This window comes from Pseudophryne corroboree, chromosome 1, assembly GCF_028390025.1.
Source record: "Pseudophryne corroboree isolate aPseCor3 chromosome 1, aPseCor3.hap2, whole genome shotgun sequence".
NCBI classification, from domain to species: domain Eukaryota; kingdom Metazoa; phylum Chordata; class Amphibia; order Anura; family Myobatrachidae; genus Pseudophryne; species Pseudophryne corroboree.
Genome location: NC_086444.1, coordinates 731665317 through 731680102, shown reverse-complemented (window position 1 = coordinate 731680102; position 14786 = coordinate 731665317). Strand labels below are relative to the sequence as shown.

The 14786-nt window shown below is 44.9% G+C and overlaps 1 protein-coding gene across 1 annotated transcript in view; it reads left to right on the top strand.

The window, feature by feature from the left end:
• Nucleotides 1-14786, top strand: part of LOC134909267 (uncharacterized) — a 113921-nt gene that overhangs the window by 22838 nt on the left and 76297 nt on the right. The window contains exons 2-3 of the mRNA XM_063915967.1: nt 6810-6884; nt 6958-7170. Of these exons, the coding sequence (XP_063772037.1) occupies nt 7122-7170 (49 nt within the window). The 5' untranslated portion in view covers nt 6810-6884; nt 6958-7121. The remainder of the gene's footprint in view (nt 1-6809; nt 6885-6957; nt 7171-14786) is intronic.

Below are 14786 nucleotides of genomic sequence, written 5' to 3'. Positions count from 1 at the left end.
CAGGGCCGTTTCTTGGGGCAGGTGAGCAGTGCAACCGCACTGGGCGCCCGCCGCGGCACTATCTGTGGCTCCCTGCTTCCCCCTCCTATTTCTCCCCGAGTAACCCGCTCGGGGGGCGGAGTTTCACGGAATGACGCGGTTGCGTCGTTACGTCACAACGCAACCCCGTCACTCCGCGAAACCTCCCCCCCCCTCCTGAGCGGAGTACAGAGGGGGATCCAAGTTAGGAAGAGGGAAAGGCCGGCGCGAGGAGCGACTAGTGAGGAGGGTCGAAAAGCGGTAATGGGGACTCTTGCCTGCCATAGTGTGGGGATTTAATGTATCAAGGGCATTGCGGTGTGTGGCATAATATGGTGCAGGGGGCATTACTGTGTGGGGCTTAATATGGTAGAATTTTTTTTTCCTGTGGTGGTCGTGATCTGTTGGAGCAGGGTCAAAAACTGGATTGTGAGGTAGTCTTTTCAGACGAGGCCATGCCCATTTAAATGAGTCCACACCCATTTAGATGAGGCCACGCCCCCTTGCCAGGTGCGCGTGCACGTTTTTTTTTATCTAGGTGTGTAGGGGGGGGCACATTTTTTATGTCATGGGGGGCGCATTTTTAAATCTCGCACTGGGAGCCAAATTTGCTAGAAACAGCCCTGCATGCGCAGCTCAGACCTGATCGCCCACAGTGTGAAAATGCACAGCAGCGATCAGGTCTGAATCGGCCTCATTGTTTCTATGTTTTACCGTTTTAGTTATTTTCCTGGAAATCATCAATAATCTGTGTGTATATTTTAATAATCATAATAATCTTTGTATCTCTTTTTGGTAACTCTTTTTCTAACTGTAAACTCTGAAGTTATTCTTGAAATTAAAACTTAATTTCTTGTTCTGATATTCTGTGTTCTTAACCTACAGCCATGTGAGGCACATGCTACTAATTTTTAAAGCATATATACTGTGAGCATAACCAAATGTCACTGTTGAAGGAACCCAGAAGCCTTTGGTGATGGCAGACCGATATATTTTATTGTTAAGACACTTGGCATAACACCAAGTCATGACAACCCGACTCGAAAGGAGTTCTGAGGGTGGGCTGACTGTGACATTGCGTATTAAAAAACCAAAATGTCATTGCAAGGGTGCCACCCATCCAGGGCTGGAATATGGGTGGGTAGATGAGGATGGGGGGGGGGGGGGGGAAGGGGTTACCCAGGGGACCCAATACTGTGACAAACATTGCTCAGGCCTGGTCCACTCTGCACCTTACCTGGCAAGCTCCCAGCAGAAGTGCAGTCAGTGAAGGATGAGTTTTATCTTTTGAGACAGATACAGCTTTGTCTCCATCTGTACAGTGAGTTGGTGTGAAGACTACTGGAGCTACGCTTCCTCACTTAGATAATTTCATGATTTGCGGGTATATGGGGAATGGGGTGAGCCTAATGCTGTGATTTGCCCGCCCCCATCAGAGAACTGATGCTGTAGCCTGTAACAGCCTCCTCCCTCTTTCCCTGACACACTCTCTCTCTTGCTCCCTTTCTCTCTCCCTGACACCCTATCTCTCTCTTGCTCCCTTTCTCTCTCATTGACACCCCATCTCTCTCTTGCTCCCCCCTCCCTCCTGATTGCTCCCCCTCTGTCTCTTTCCTCTTTCTCTCTCCATAACATCCTCTTTCTCTCTCTGTCTCTCCCTTTCTCCCTCCCTGACACCCACTCTCCCTCTCGCTCCCTTTCTCTTTCTCTCTCTCCCTGACACCCTATCTCTCTCTTGCACCCCCTCTCTCTCCTGCTTGCTCCCCCTGCATCTCTTTCCTCTCTCTCTCTCTCTCTCTCCATGACATACTCTTTATCTCCCTCTGTCTACCCTTTCTCTCTGTCTCTCTCTGACATGTTCTCTTTCTTCTGTTCGCTCCCCCTCCCTCTCTTCATCTTTCACCCTGACACACACTCTCTTGATCCCCTTTCTCCGACACCCTCTGCTCACTCCCTCTCTCCCTCACACCCTGTCTCTTTCATTCTCTCGCTCCCCCCTCTCTGATATCCTCTGTCTCTCTTCCTGACACCCTCTCTCTCCCCTCTCTTTTTTCCTCCCTGACACATGCTCTCTCTCTATTGCTCCTCTCTCTCTCTCTCTCATTCCCTTTTTTTTCTGACACCCTCTCTCTCTCTCCCTGATGCCCTCTCTCTCCCTGACAACCTCTATTTCTCTCCCTCTCTTTTTGGCTCCCAACTCTGTCTCTCACTGACACCTTTTCTCTCTCTCTTCTCTCTCCCTGATACCCTCTCTTTTTCCTTGTGCACTAAGGCTGCTGTTGGCTGTTGATTAACATGCCAGAAGAAGCCCAAGAAGACTAGTAGTTTCAAATATTGACTTTGAAGTGGAATCAGGTATCAAGGCAGTCATCCAGCTGCCAAGCAGAACACTGAAGCCATGATATGCATTCAATACCTGCCATCAATGCATCTGGTATTCGACAGTCAATTGAGGTCCTGTGTCCCCGCTACCAAATTCCATCTTTATTCAATTGTACAAGAACAGCAATTCCTCGCCAGTACTGGGACATTAAAAAAACAAAAAAAATAGTTCTTGGCCTAGAAAATGCCATTGTACCCACCATCCACTTAACCACTGATTTGTGAACAAGCGGTACTGGTCAAACAAAAAAATACATGACTGTGACAGCCCACTGGATGGGTGCATCATCTTCAGCAGCAGTATCTAACATACAGTACAATGCCAGCTCATTCACAGGCAAGCTACTCTCTGTATCACCAGCTTCACTAAGAGTCATGGCTTACCCTGCTAAGACACTCCTTAGGATTTGTCATTTTCCGATAATGCATGCAACACTGTGAGAGCATTACAACTGGGTGAATTTGAATATGTCCCATGTTTTGCCCACACCATAGACTTGGTGATTCAGAAGTTATAAAAAAAATGAAAGGGGCATGCAGGAGATACTGTCTGTGGCCAGAAAAAAATCTGGACATATTTGGCATTCGGCAACCACCTGTAGAAGATTGCAGCATCTACAACAAAAGTTCAATTTGCCATGCCAGTAACTGAAGCAAGAGGTACCAACCAGGTAGAATTCCACCCTTTATATACTTCAGCGAATGGAGGAACAGCAACAAGCATTTAAAACCTACACAACAGACTTCCGGATTCGCCCACCATGCAATGAGCTGTGCCTAGCTGAAGCTCCACTCCAGACCCCAGCTAACTTTATCTCCATGGCTTTTTTACAGCCTCCACGCCATCTACGGATCATCCCCTGATTTCCCTGGTGTCTCCCTCCTTCTATGGAGAGGTTTCTCCTGCCTCACATGCCGGGTAAAGCTAACAAACAGAAAGCTGACCACCGCACCACAAATCCAAGATGGTGGCGGCGACTGCACCGCCGGGAGAGGGAGAGACGCAGGCTGCTTACCGGAGCCACCTCACCCCTGCACCAGGTACTGCTGACTCCTTTATTACATATGGGGAGGTGGTCCACGCTATTACAGAGGTGATGGAGCCTATGATTAAGAAGCAAGCTGACCTCTTAAAGAAGAGCCTGTCTGCCATGGATGGCCAGATGACACAGTTAACCCAGCGGGTGGCCACTACTGAGCATGTTTCCGGGAGTAATTTCCAAGAACTGACTGCTTTAAAGGCTGATTACACAACGCTGCATAAATCCCACTTACAGCTGCTTAATAAGGTCGATGACCTTGAAAATAGATCACGTCATAATAACCTGCGCGTGGTGGGGCTGCCGGAATCACTGAAAGGTCCCACTCTGGTTACATTTTAAAGTGATTCCCTTCCTTCGCTTCTTGACATTACTGATGGGTGTCATGATATGATTATCGAAAGAGCGCACCGTTTGGGACCGCTGAGGAACACCCCTGACTGCAGGCCCCGCGTGGTCATCTTCCAGTGCCTTAACTTCATACATAAGGAGAAGATTTGGTCTGCCTCCAGCAAACATCAGAATCTGACCTGGGAAGGTCATAGAATATATATATTTCAGGACTTTTCTACGGAGGTCACCAAGGCGAGGAAGGAATTCTCCCATTTGCCAATCCTTCATTAAACGCAGCCGCAAGTTTGCCTTATTGTTCCCGGATCACCTCCGTTTGTATGATGGTGATACCTATACGGATTTTACTAATGCCTCTGATGCTGTGGCTTATCTGCAAGAGTTGGGGGATCCGTCCTGCACGGAGGCCCCTCTTTCACTGATACCATCCTCTGCTGGAGACTGATTCTGTGAGATCTCCTCCCTGTGTTTGTGGATTACCCTCTTGATAATTTTCTGGAGACGGCGATGATTTTGTCCCTTTTGCATGTTACTGGGATCGGTTAGGAGTTAAGTTGCTGATCTTCTGATGGGGTACTTTCCACCAATGCCTACAGGAAGTCCTAGTTTACTAAATAATGCAGCACGTTCTGGGTACTGCAATGTTCTCTCTGCTTTTCTTCTTCTATGTTCTGTTGTCTTCCCCCTGTTTGTCTCCTTCCTACTGTCTCCCTTCCCTCTCCCATACCTCTTTTATTTGATGCCGATTGCATTCTTTTTACTCTCAATGTAATGTGGAATAAGTTGCTGTGTTTTTATTTTGAAAGCGGTCGTAGTGGCGTGTTCTATTTGGTTGTACACCTTGGCCAATATTTACTAATATTCGTGTTTGTTTCGGATTGTGTAGTGTTTAAACTCGTCTTGTATCGGGTGCATTTTCATGAAACTTTTTGAAACTATATACGCCAAGTTATGAAGCAGTCGACTTTATGCTTTTCGTGTTTTCCAATGTCGATGCCAGTCGTCTTTTTTTGGCCCATTTGCGCCCGTCATTGTTGTTTGCGTACGTGTTTTTGTTTTTTTTGGTATTTTTTTTTTAAGTTAAATGCGGCAGGGTTATTTTTTTCCCGCGGTCGCATTTTCACTTTTAGTTTTGTTTTTCCTCCCCGTTCGTGATTGGTTGTGTTTCAGATGGTAGGAGTGTCAGTGCGCAACCATATAAATACGCCCCAAACCGTCCGCACCTCGTGGGTTTAGTTAGTGGTGAGGAGGGAGGTTGTGCTGTGGAGGTTGGTGAGTAGTTGGTTTGGTGAGGAGTTTTTTGGGCGATTTCTGAGTGTAGTATTGTGTTTGAAAGTAGTCTTGTCATTCTTGTAGTCTTGTTTTTTGTGGTTTTGTCTCATTTTTGGTCCAAGTTTTTTTTTATAGTCCCTTGTCAGTGTGTGTGTGTGTGTGTGTGTGTGTGTGTGTGTGTGTGTGTGTGTGTGTGTGTGTGTGTGTGTGTGTGTGTGTGTGTGTGTGATGTGTGCAGTGGTAGTTGCGGAGTGTGTTGTTTGTCTTTTTATTTTTCTGTGTTAAGTGTTTAGACACACAATTATGTGTGACTCACAGGTGGGTGAGGTGGAGGGTGTGAGTGAGGGGGAGGAGGTCGGTCAGGTGGAGGAGGTGAGTGTGAGTGAGGTTAGTGAGGTGGAGGAGGTGGGTGAGGTTGCTGCAGCAGCCTCAAGTGACAGTGATAGTGACAGTCAGAGTGCTCCGCAGCCACGCACCACTACTAAGACTGGGCGGAATGTCAAGTTTACTTATGCAGAAAATGTGGCATTGGTGCGGGAGCTGATGAAGTATCAGCGGCAGCTATTTGGCCCTGAGTCCGCCAAGGTGTCAACACGGAAGACGGTGTTGTGTGCGAAAGTTGTTGCTGCTGTCAATAGTGAGGGGGTGGTCAAGCGGACGGAGGACACGTGCCGCAAACGGTACTATGACATAAAGCGACGTGTCAAGTCCAAAATGGCCAAGGAGGCGAAGTCGGCTCGAAAAGCCGGTGGTGGCCAGCCCTATATTGCAAGATATCTGGAGTATGAGGAGCTCATGTGGAGTGTAATACCTCCTGAAGTAGTCTCTGCAACTCATGTCCGGGATTCATATAGGCCCAGGAAAAATGGTGAGCATGTGTATTTGCATTAACATTCTATGGTTTTTTTTAATTTAATTCTAATGTGTGTCATGTGACGTTGCATATTACTCCCATCTTCGAGTGTGTGTCAGCAAATACCTTGTTTTTGGTAATGTTTTATACAAAAGCCATTGGAACATCTTACTTTATTGTATGTCATGTTTTTTCCCCCACTATATTTTCCATGTGTAGTTTGGACTTGGTGTGTCATAGAATTGTCCTGCAATAATGTATTCCTTTTGCACATTTTGAAAGTTTACATTTTGACTAGGTTTGAGATTTATGTTATCCATGTGCAATGTTGTTAAAACTGTGGTTGTCATGTTAGAGGCTGGAGTAGTGGAAAGTGGTTTTAAAACCACTTACATGTGTAATGTCCTTATTACTGAATGTTTTCTTTTTTGACAAAAAAAACACTATTTGTTCAGTTTGAGGCTGTATTTGTACCCAGACACAACACTGTTTTTTTATTTTTTTTATTTTTTGGTGTTGTATTTTTGGTTGCCTCATATAGTGGTAATGTATGTTTGGAGTGCCACATCACAGAGCAATTTCTATATTGCATATGTAATATTTGACCTTTCATTACCAAATGAAGATGTGTGTGTTTTTGATTGTTATTGACTGTATTTTGACTTGTGTCCTATGTCTGTGTCCTGTACATGTTTTCCTGTGTTGCACTTTCCATAGTGCATATGGCTATTGGACAATCTTTATTGTTCTATGCAGTGGTTTCTTGGTTTACGGTCCTTATGTTTTTTAAAAATGCAAAACACGCTCTTTTTATTTAATTAATGTTTATAAGCATAATGGGTGGATGTATCCACAATAGCATGATTACATGATTTCTTATTTTGGTTTTACAGTGTTGGAAAAAAGCAGTACTGGTTGTCCGACAGTAACTCCCATTACATTTGATGATGTTGACGTAGCGGAAGCAGGTAAAGTGTCCATTGTAGTATAGGGTATGTTTGTAAAGGAATGGCCATAACAACATTTCACTTTCAATACTAGGTCCATCAAAAGAAGTCTGGAGCAGCAGAAGTTGGACTTCAGTAACACAACAGGCAAAAAAAAATGGGGCAGCAAAGAAAGCAAGGTCTGATGTCCAGGGCCAACCACAGCAGGCTACCCCGCCACGAAGATTATCGACAGTATGTTCGGGCCCCACACTCCAAATGTTGGACACACCTCCAAGACGTGAACCACACTCCCCTCAGCTTGATTGTGAGTTTCAAACTGTAAAAAAATGTAACAAAATATATTAATCAAACTTTTACTTAAACGCATTAAGTCCAAACACATCAAAATATGATATACTTACCGAAGTCAGTAAAAGATTAAATGGAATCCGAGCAAAATGGCCTTGTCCACATCCTGTAAATATATGTATGTCCACTTCAGCCATACAGTAGCACATTGTGTGTAAGATGCTGCAACAGAAACTCATGTTTATTTTGAGAAAATAGTACGGTAATTTTACAATTTAACACATGTGTGTTTGAACTAACATGGCCAAATACATATAAAAACATTACTATGTTTGTTTAAATACAAATATAAGGTAACACATTATGGATTTCAAAGTGTTTTTATGGTGGAGTATGTGTGATCTACAAGAAAACTAATGTGTTTGCTTTCACAATGAAGTAACCAGACCCATTTGCCACAAACAGGCAAATGTATTTAAGTTATGAGTGATGATGTGGCTATGCAGGATATCTGGAAGCAACAGTCAATGACATGTGTTCCATGTGTAGTGATTTGTTAGAATTGATCAAACATATGGCTAGCTAATGTTTTAAAAAAAAAAAAAAATCTGCTTCTAGTCCTGGTAACAGCATCCCTCCGCAACAACAGCAAACAAGCAGCAGTTCTGGTACGACTACTCCAATATCACGCCAATGTCATCACCACCAAGACGCTCCACCAGAGCACGCCAACATGACAGTGGTAAAGGCAAAGGGCAGGACAAGCAGCCAACCAAAATCAATTAACATTGAAAACTCACATTTTTTATTTCTGAGAAGTAAATAAAAATACTTCGTAAGTGTATGTTTGTTAAAAAAGATATAACACTTAGCTCCTTGACAATTTGAACAACATCATTAATTAGAAGTGGTACAAACAGCAACAGGAAATTCGTATGCACATTTATTCTGTACCATTTTTGCAATTTTTTGGAGGAGGGAAATGTTTGTGATGCACATAGATGTTAGCAGGAAGTAACCAGACCACTTGATTTTTTTCTAATCATTACTCTTTCTAGATTCCAATCAATCTCAAATCCTGCACACACAATAATTGGCAGCCAGCAAGAATGTCTTTAGCAGGAAGTAACCAGACCACTTGATTTTTTTCTAATCATTACTTTTTCTAGATTCCAATCAATCTCAAATCCTGCACACACAATAATTGGCAGCCAGCAAGAATGTCTTTAGCAGGAAGTAACCAGACCACTTGATTTTTTTCTAATCATTACTCTTTCTAGATTGCAATCAATCTCAAATCCTGCACACACAATAATTGGCAGCCAGCAAGAATGTCTTTAGCAGGAAGTAACCAGACCACTTGATTTTTTTCTAATCATTACTCTTTCTAGATTCCAATCAATCTCAGATCCTGCACACACAGTAATTGGCAGCCAGGCATAATCATCCATGACCAATGCAACTTACAATGTGAATTAAAACTGGTTTACATTTCTTCTGTAGAAGACTTTACAAGAAAAACACAATAGAGTTGTGTAAAAGTGTCCTAATATGTTTGTGTACATTTATAATTTTTCATAACCAAAATTAATGACATTATTGTTGTGGCATGTTTGTGTGTGTAAAAAATGAGTAATCATTTAAAAACCTGAGGCACACCCCACAAAATAAAAAAGATTTTAACTTTTAACACTAATGTGTGTAATAATGGATATATGTTGAAAAATGTGCATTGACTTTTAAAAGTCCAAATTTACTCAGGCAAACATAAGGCAATAAATTATTTTGGATGAGACAAGTTTGTGTCCCTTTTATAGGCATGATAAGTCAGGTGTGAATGATTTGTAAGTGTCAGCACATGTAAACACGGCTGAAAAAAGCAGGTCTATTTTTTTGCAGATTTTTTTAACGAATCGCATAAAAATACGACCGCATTTGACCACTCAGAGACTAACACCTAAATACGAATGAATAGTGAATTCCCGTATTGTATGAAATAACAGCCGCGTTTGACCGATGGTCTGTTCATTCGTATTTCTGAACTTTGCTAATCAAACCATTACGAATAGTCCAAACACTGCCGAGATTGGTGCTTAGTGAATTCCCGGATTGGGACTTAGAAAAAAAAACACAAGTCGGACAAACTCGAATTCTTAGTAAATTTTGGCCCTTGATTATATTTTATGTCCCGCCTTAAGCTAGGCTCCTGGAATATCGTGGAGTTTCACTCCCCGATCAAATGTAAAAAGGTGTTGCTATATTTAAATAAATTACATATGGATATGGTCTTTTTTACAAGAGACCCACTTACTCCCCCCTGAGATCGCTAAGCTTAATACCCTGGACTGGAAAGTGCTCGCATCAGGTCCATTCAACTCAAAATCTAGAGGTGCAGTCCTACTGGCAAAAACATCTGTGTCTATTTCTATTGTGTCAACTATAACTGATCCTGAAGGCCGTTATTTGATTTTAGAAGCTATGCTTTTTGATACCCCATATGTGCTGTGTAACGTTCATGTACCTAACTGATATGATAAGACATTTTGTAGTTCTCTTTTGTCTAAACTGTATCCTTTGCAAGTTTACATACTGATAATTTTTTATCTGTGGTGATTTTAATAAGGTTATGTCCCCGTTTATGGATTGCCAACATCCTGGGAGGCGACCCACATATCCGCCAAAATTTGGTATTACTTATGTTCTGAACCAGCTTCATTTGACAGATGAGTGAAGAGCTAAGCACCCAGTTGACCGGGACTATACCTGCCTGTCGGCTGCCCATGGTACTTTATCACAATTGGATTATATATTAGCCTCTGACTCTGTTTTTTTTTAAGTGTTGGAAAGTAATATTGAACCGATTACCCTTTTGGATCACGCCTTGGTATGGGCCTCAATGGCACTAAATATTGACAGAGGTACTTTCCGTCAATAGAGATTCCCTTTCCACCTAGCCTCATCCCTAAAATGTAGAAATAAGATTAAATCATCATGGCTAGCCTATGCTCAAGAAAATGCCACTTATGCTGTAGATGATCCGGTGTTGTTTTGGCAGGCTTCAAAGCTGTGCTTAGAGGTGATATTATTCCCTATACCGCTGCTTAACGTAAAAAATTCTTGAGCATCTTTCAAACTGCACAGCAATGTCTTACTGAGTCTTTCCAGGAGTTTAAATTTTTCCCTACCCCGGCTCGCAAGAAAACTTATCTAGAGAATAAAACACACTTTGACCAAGTGCTGACTGCCATGGGTGATCGGTTCACTTTCCATAGAGAGTTTCAATTTTACAAGCATGGTAATAGGACAGGTCGTTTGCTGACTAATTTATTGAGGGGACCTCAAACCTCCACTCTTATCAAACGGCTACGAAAACCTACTGGTGACTATACCACATCTAGTAAGCAAATAGTAGACATTTTTCACTCATTTTACAGTACGTTGTACGCTGCCTCGACAGCAGACAAATACAATTGTGACTCCTTCTGGTCAAACATTACCCCACCGTACTTACCGTCCAACTTGGCTGCATCCCTCACTGCCCCGATCACCCTTGCTGAGGTTCAACAGGCTATTCGTGGCTTTAAAGCGGGGAAGGCCCCTGGCCCAGATGTGCTTGCAGGGGAATATTATAAAATTCTCTCGGTTAAATTCAGAGATTCTTTGACTAATATGTATAACCATATTTCTCTAACGTCCTAGAGGATGCTCAGGACTCCGTAAGGACCATGGGGATAGACGGGCTCCGCAGGAGACATGGGCACTTTAAAAAAGACTTTAGGTCTGGGTGTGCACTGGCTCCTCCCTCTATGCCCCTCCTCTAGACCTCAGTTTGATGGTGTGCCCAGAGGAGATGGGTGCACTACAGGGAGCTCTCCTGTGCTTCCTGTCAGAAAGTATATTTGTTAAGTTTTTTTATTTTCAGGGAGCCTGCTGGCAACAGACTCCCTGCATCGAGGGACTGAGGAGAGAGAAACAGACCTACTTCTGTGAGTTTCAAGGCTCTGTTTCTTAGGCTACTGGACAACATTAGCTCCAGAGGGATTTGTACGCAGGTCTCACCCTCGCCGCCCGTCCCAGAGCCGCGTCGCCGTCCTCCTCGCAGAGCCGGAAGATAGAAGCCGGGTGAGTATGAGAAGAAAAGAAGACTTCAGAGGCGGCAGAAGACTTCATGATCTTCACTGAGGTAACGCACAGCAGTAAAGCTGTGCGCCATTGCTCCCATACACCTCACACACGGCAGTCACTGTTAGGGTGCAGAGTGCAGGGCACAGGGGGGGTGCCCTGGGCAGCAATAAAACCTCTCCATTGGCAAAATAAGTATATACATGTACAGATGGGCATTGTACATGTGTACAACAGAGCCCCCTCCAGTTTTCAGGAATTTTGAGCGGGACAGAAGCCCGCCGCCGAGGGGGCGGGGCTTCTCACTTAGCACTCACCAGCGCCATTTTTCTCCACAGCACAGCGCTGAGAGGAAGCTCCCCGGACTCTCCCCTGCTAATACACGGTGATAGAGGGGTTTTAAGAGGGGGGGGGGGGCACAAATTTGGCGGATATTAAGTATAAACAGCGCTACTGGATAAACATTTAGTGGTTTTTTTCCAGGGTCATATAGCGCTGGGGTGTGTGCTGACATCCTCTCTCTCTGTCTCTCCAAAGCCTGGTGGGGAAACTGTCTTCGGATAAGAGGTTCCCTGTGTGTGTGGTGTGTCGGTATGCTTGTGTCGACATGTCTGAGGTAGAAGGCTCACCTAGGGAGGAGGGGGGGCGTATGAATGTGAGGTCTCCGTCGGTGGTGCCGACACCTGACTGGATGGATATGTGGAATGTTTTAAGTGCTAGTGTGCACAAAAGATTAGACAAAGCTGAAGCTAAGGAACAGTCAGGGAGTGAACCCATGTCTGTCCCTATGTCGCTGGGACCTTCAGGGTCTCCGAAGCGCCCACTATCCCAGATAGGAGACACAGATACCGACACGGATTCGGACTCCAGTGTCGACTACGATGATGCAAAGTTACAGCCAAAAGTGGCTAAATGTATTCGATATATGATTATTGCAATAAAAGAAGTGTTGCATATCACAGAGGAACCCCCTGTCCCTGACACGAGGGTACACATGTATAAGGGAAAGTAGCCTGAGCTAACTTTTCCCTCCTCACATGAGTTGAACGAATTATGTGAAAAAGCGTGGGAATCTCCAGACAAAAAACTACAGATTCCCAAAAGGATTCTTATGGCGTATCCTTTCCCGCCAACGGACAGGATATGGTGGGAATCCTCCCCTAAGGTGGACAAAGCGTTGACACGCTTGTCAAAAAAGATAGCGCTGCCATCCCAAGATACGGCTACCCTCAAGGATCCTGCTGACCGCAAGCAGGAGGTTACCTTGAAATCCATTTACACACATTCTGGTACATTACTCAGACCGGCAATTGCGTCGGCCTGGGTTTGTAGCGCTGTAGCAGCATGGACAGATTCCTTATCAGCGGAAATTGAGACCCTAGATAAGGATACCATTTTATTGACCCTAGGCCATATAAAGGATGCTGTCTTATATATGAGAGATGCTCAGAGAGACATTAGTTTACTGGGTTCCAGAATAAACGCTATGTCAATTTCTGCTAGACGAGTCCTCTGGACCCGGCAGTGGACAGGTGATGCCGACTCAAAAAGACATATGGAGGTCTTACCTTACAAGGGTGAGGAATTGTTTGGGGAAGGGCTCTCAGACCTGGTCTCCACAGCTACGGCAGGTAAATCGAATTTTTTGCCCACATTATCAAATGCAGTCCTTTCGTTCAAATAAAAGCAAAAGAGTACGTGGATCGTCCTTTCTTGCCAGAGGTAAGGGCAGAGGTAAAAAGCTGCACAGCACAGCTAGTTCCCAGGAACAGAAGTCCTCCCCGGCCTCTGCAAAATCCACCGCATGACGCTGGGGCTCCGCTGAGGGAGTCCGCCCCAGTGGGGGCACGTCTTCGACTTTTCAGCCACATCTGGGTTCACTCACAGGTGGATCCCTGGGCTATAGAAATTGTTTCTCAGGGATACAAGCTGGAATTTCGAAGAGGTGCCTCCTCGCCGGTTTTGCAAATCGGCTCTACCGACTTCTCCCCTAGAAAGGGAGATAGTGTTAAATGCTATTCACAAACTGTGTCTTCAACAAGTGGTGGTCGAAGTTCCCCTGCTTCAGAGAGGGAAGGGATACTACTCAACCCTGTTTGTAGTTCCGAAACCGGACGGTTCGGTCAGACCCATATTGAATTTAAAATCCCTGAACCTATACTTAAACGGTTCAAGTTCAAGATGGAATCGCTCAGAGCGGTCATCGCCAGCCTGGAAGGGGGGATTTTATGGTATCTCTGGACATAAAGGATGCATACCTTCATGTCCCCATTTATCCACCTCACCAGGCGTACCTGAGATTTGCGGTACAGGATTGTCATTACCAATTTCAGACGTTGCCGTTTGGGCTTTCCACGGCCCCAAGGATTTTCACCAAGGTAATGGCGGAAATGATGGTGCTCCTGCGCAAGCAGGGTGTCGCAATTATCCCATACTTGGACGATCTCCTCATAAAAGCGAGATCACGAGAGAAGTTACTGAACAGCGTGTCACTTTCATTGAAGGTGTTATAGCAACACGGCTGGATTCTCAATATCCCGAAGTCACAGCTGGTTCCTACGACTCGTCTGACCTTCTTGGGCATGATTCTGGACACAGACCAGAAAAGGGTTTTTCTTCCGATAGAAAAAGCTCAGGAACTCATGACTCTAGTCAAGAACCTATTGAAGCCAAAACAAGTGTCGGTGCATCATTGCACTTAAGTCCTGGGAAAGATGGTGGCAACATACAAAGCCATTCCCTTCGGCAGGTTCCATGCAAGGACTTTCCAATGGGTCCTAATGGACAAGTGGTCCGGGTCACATCTACAAATTCATCAGCTGATCACCCTGTCCCCCAGGGCCAGGGTATCTCTCCTGTGGTGGCTGCAGAGTGCTCCCTTTTGGAAGGCCGCAGGTTCGGCATTCAGGATTGGATCCTGGTGACCACGGACGCGAGCCTCAGAGGGTGGGGAGCAGTCACACAGGGAAGAAACTACCAAGGACTTTGGACAAGTCAAGAGACTTGTCTTCACATCAACATCCTGGAACTGAGGGCCATATACAACGCCCTACGTCAAGCGGAGAACTTACTTCGCGACCAACCAGTTCTGATCCAGTCAGACAACATCACCGCAGTGGCTCATGTAAACCGCCAAGGCGGCACAAGGAGCAGAGTGGCAATGGCGGAAGCCACCAGGATTCTTCGCTGGGCGGAAAATCATGTAAGCGCACTGTCAGCAGTGTTCATTCCGGGAGTGGACAACTGGGAAGCAGACTTCCTCAGCAGACACAACCTGCATCCAGGGGAGTGGGGACTTCATCGGGAAGTCTTTGCACAGATTGCAAGTCAGTGGGGACTGCCCCAGATAGACATGATGGCGTCCTGCCTCAACAAAAAGCTACAGAGGTATTGCGCCAAATCAAAAGACCCTCAGGCGGTAGCAGTAGACGCCCTAGTGACACCGTGGGTGTTCCAGTCTGTCTATGTGTTTCCTCCTCTTCCTCTCATACCCAAGGTGTTGAGAATAAT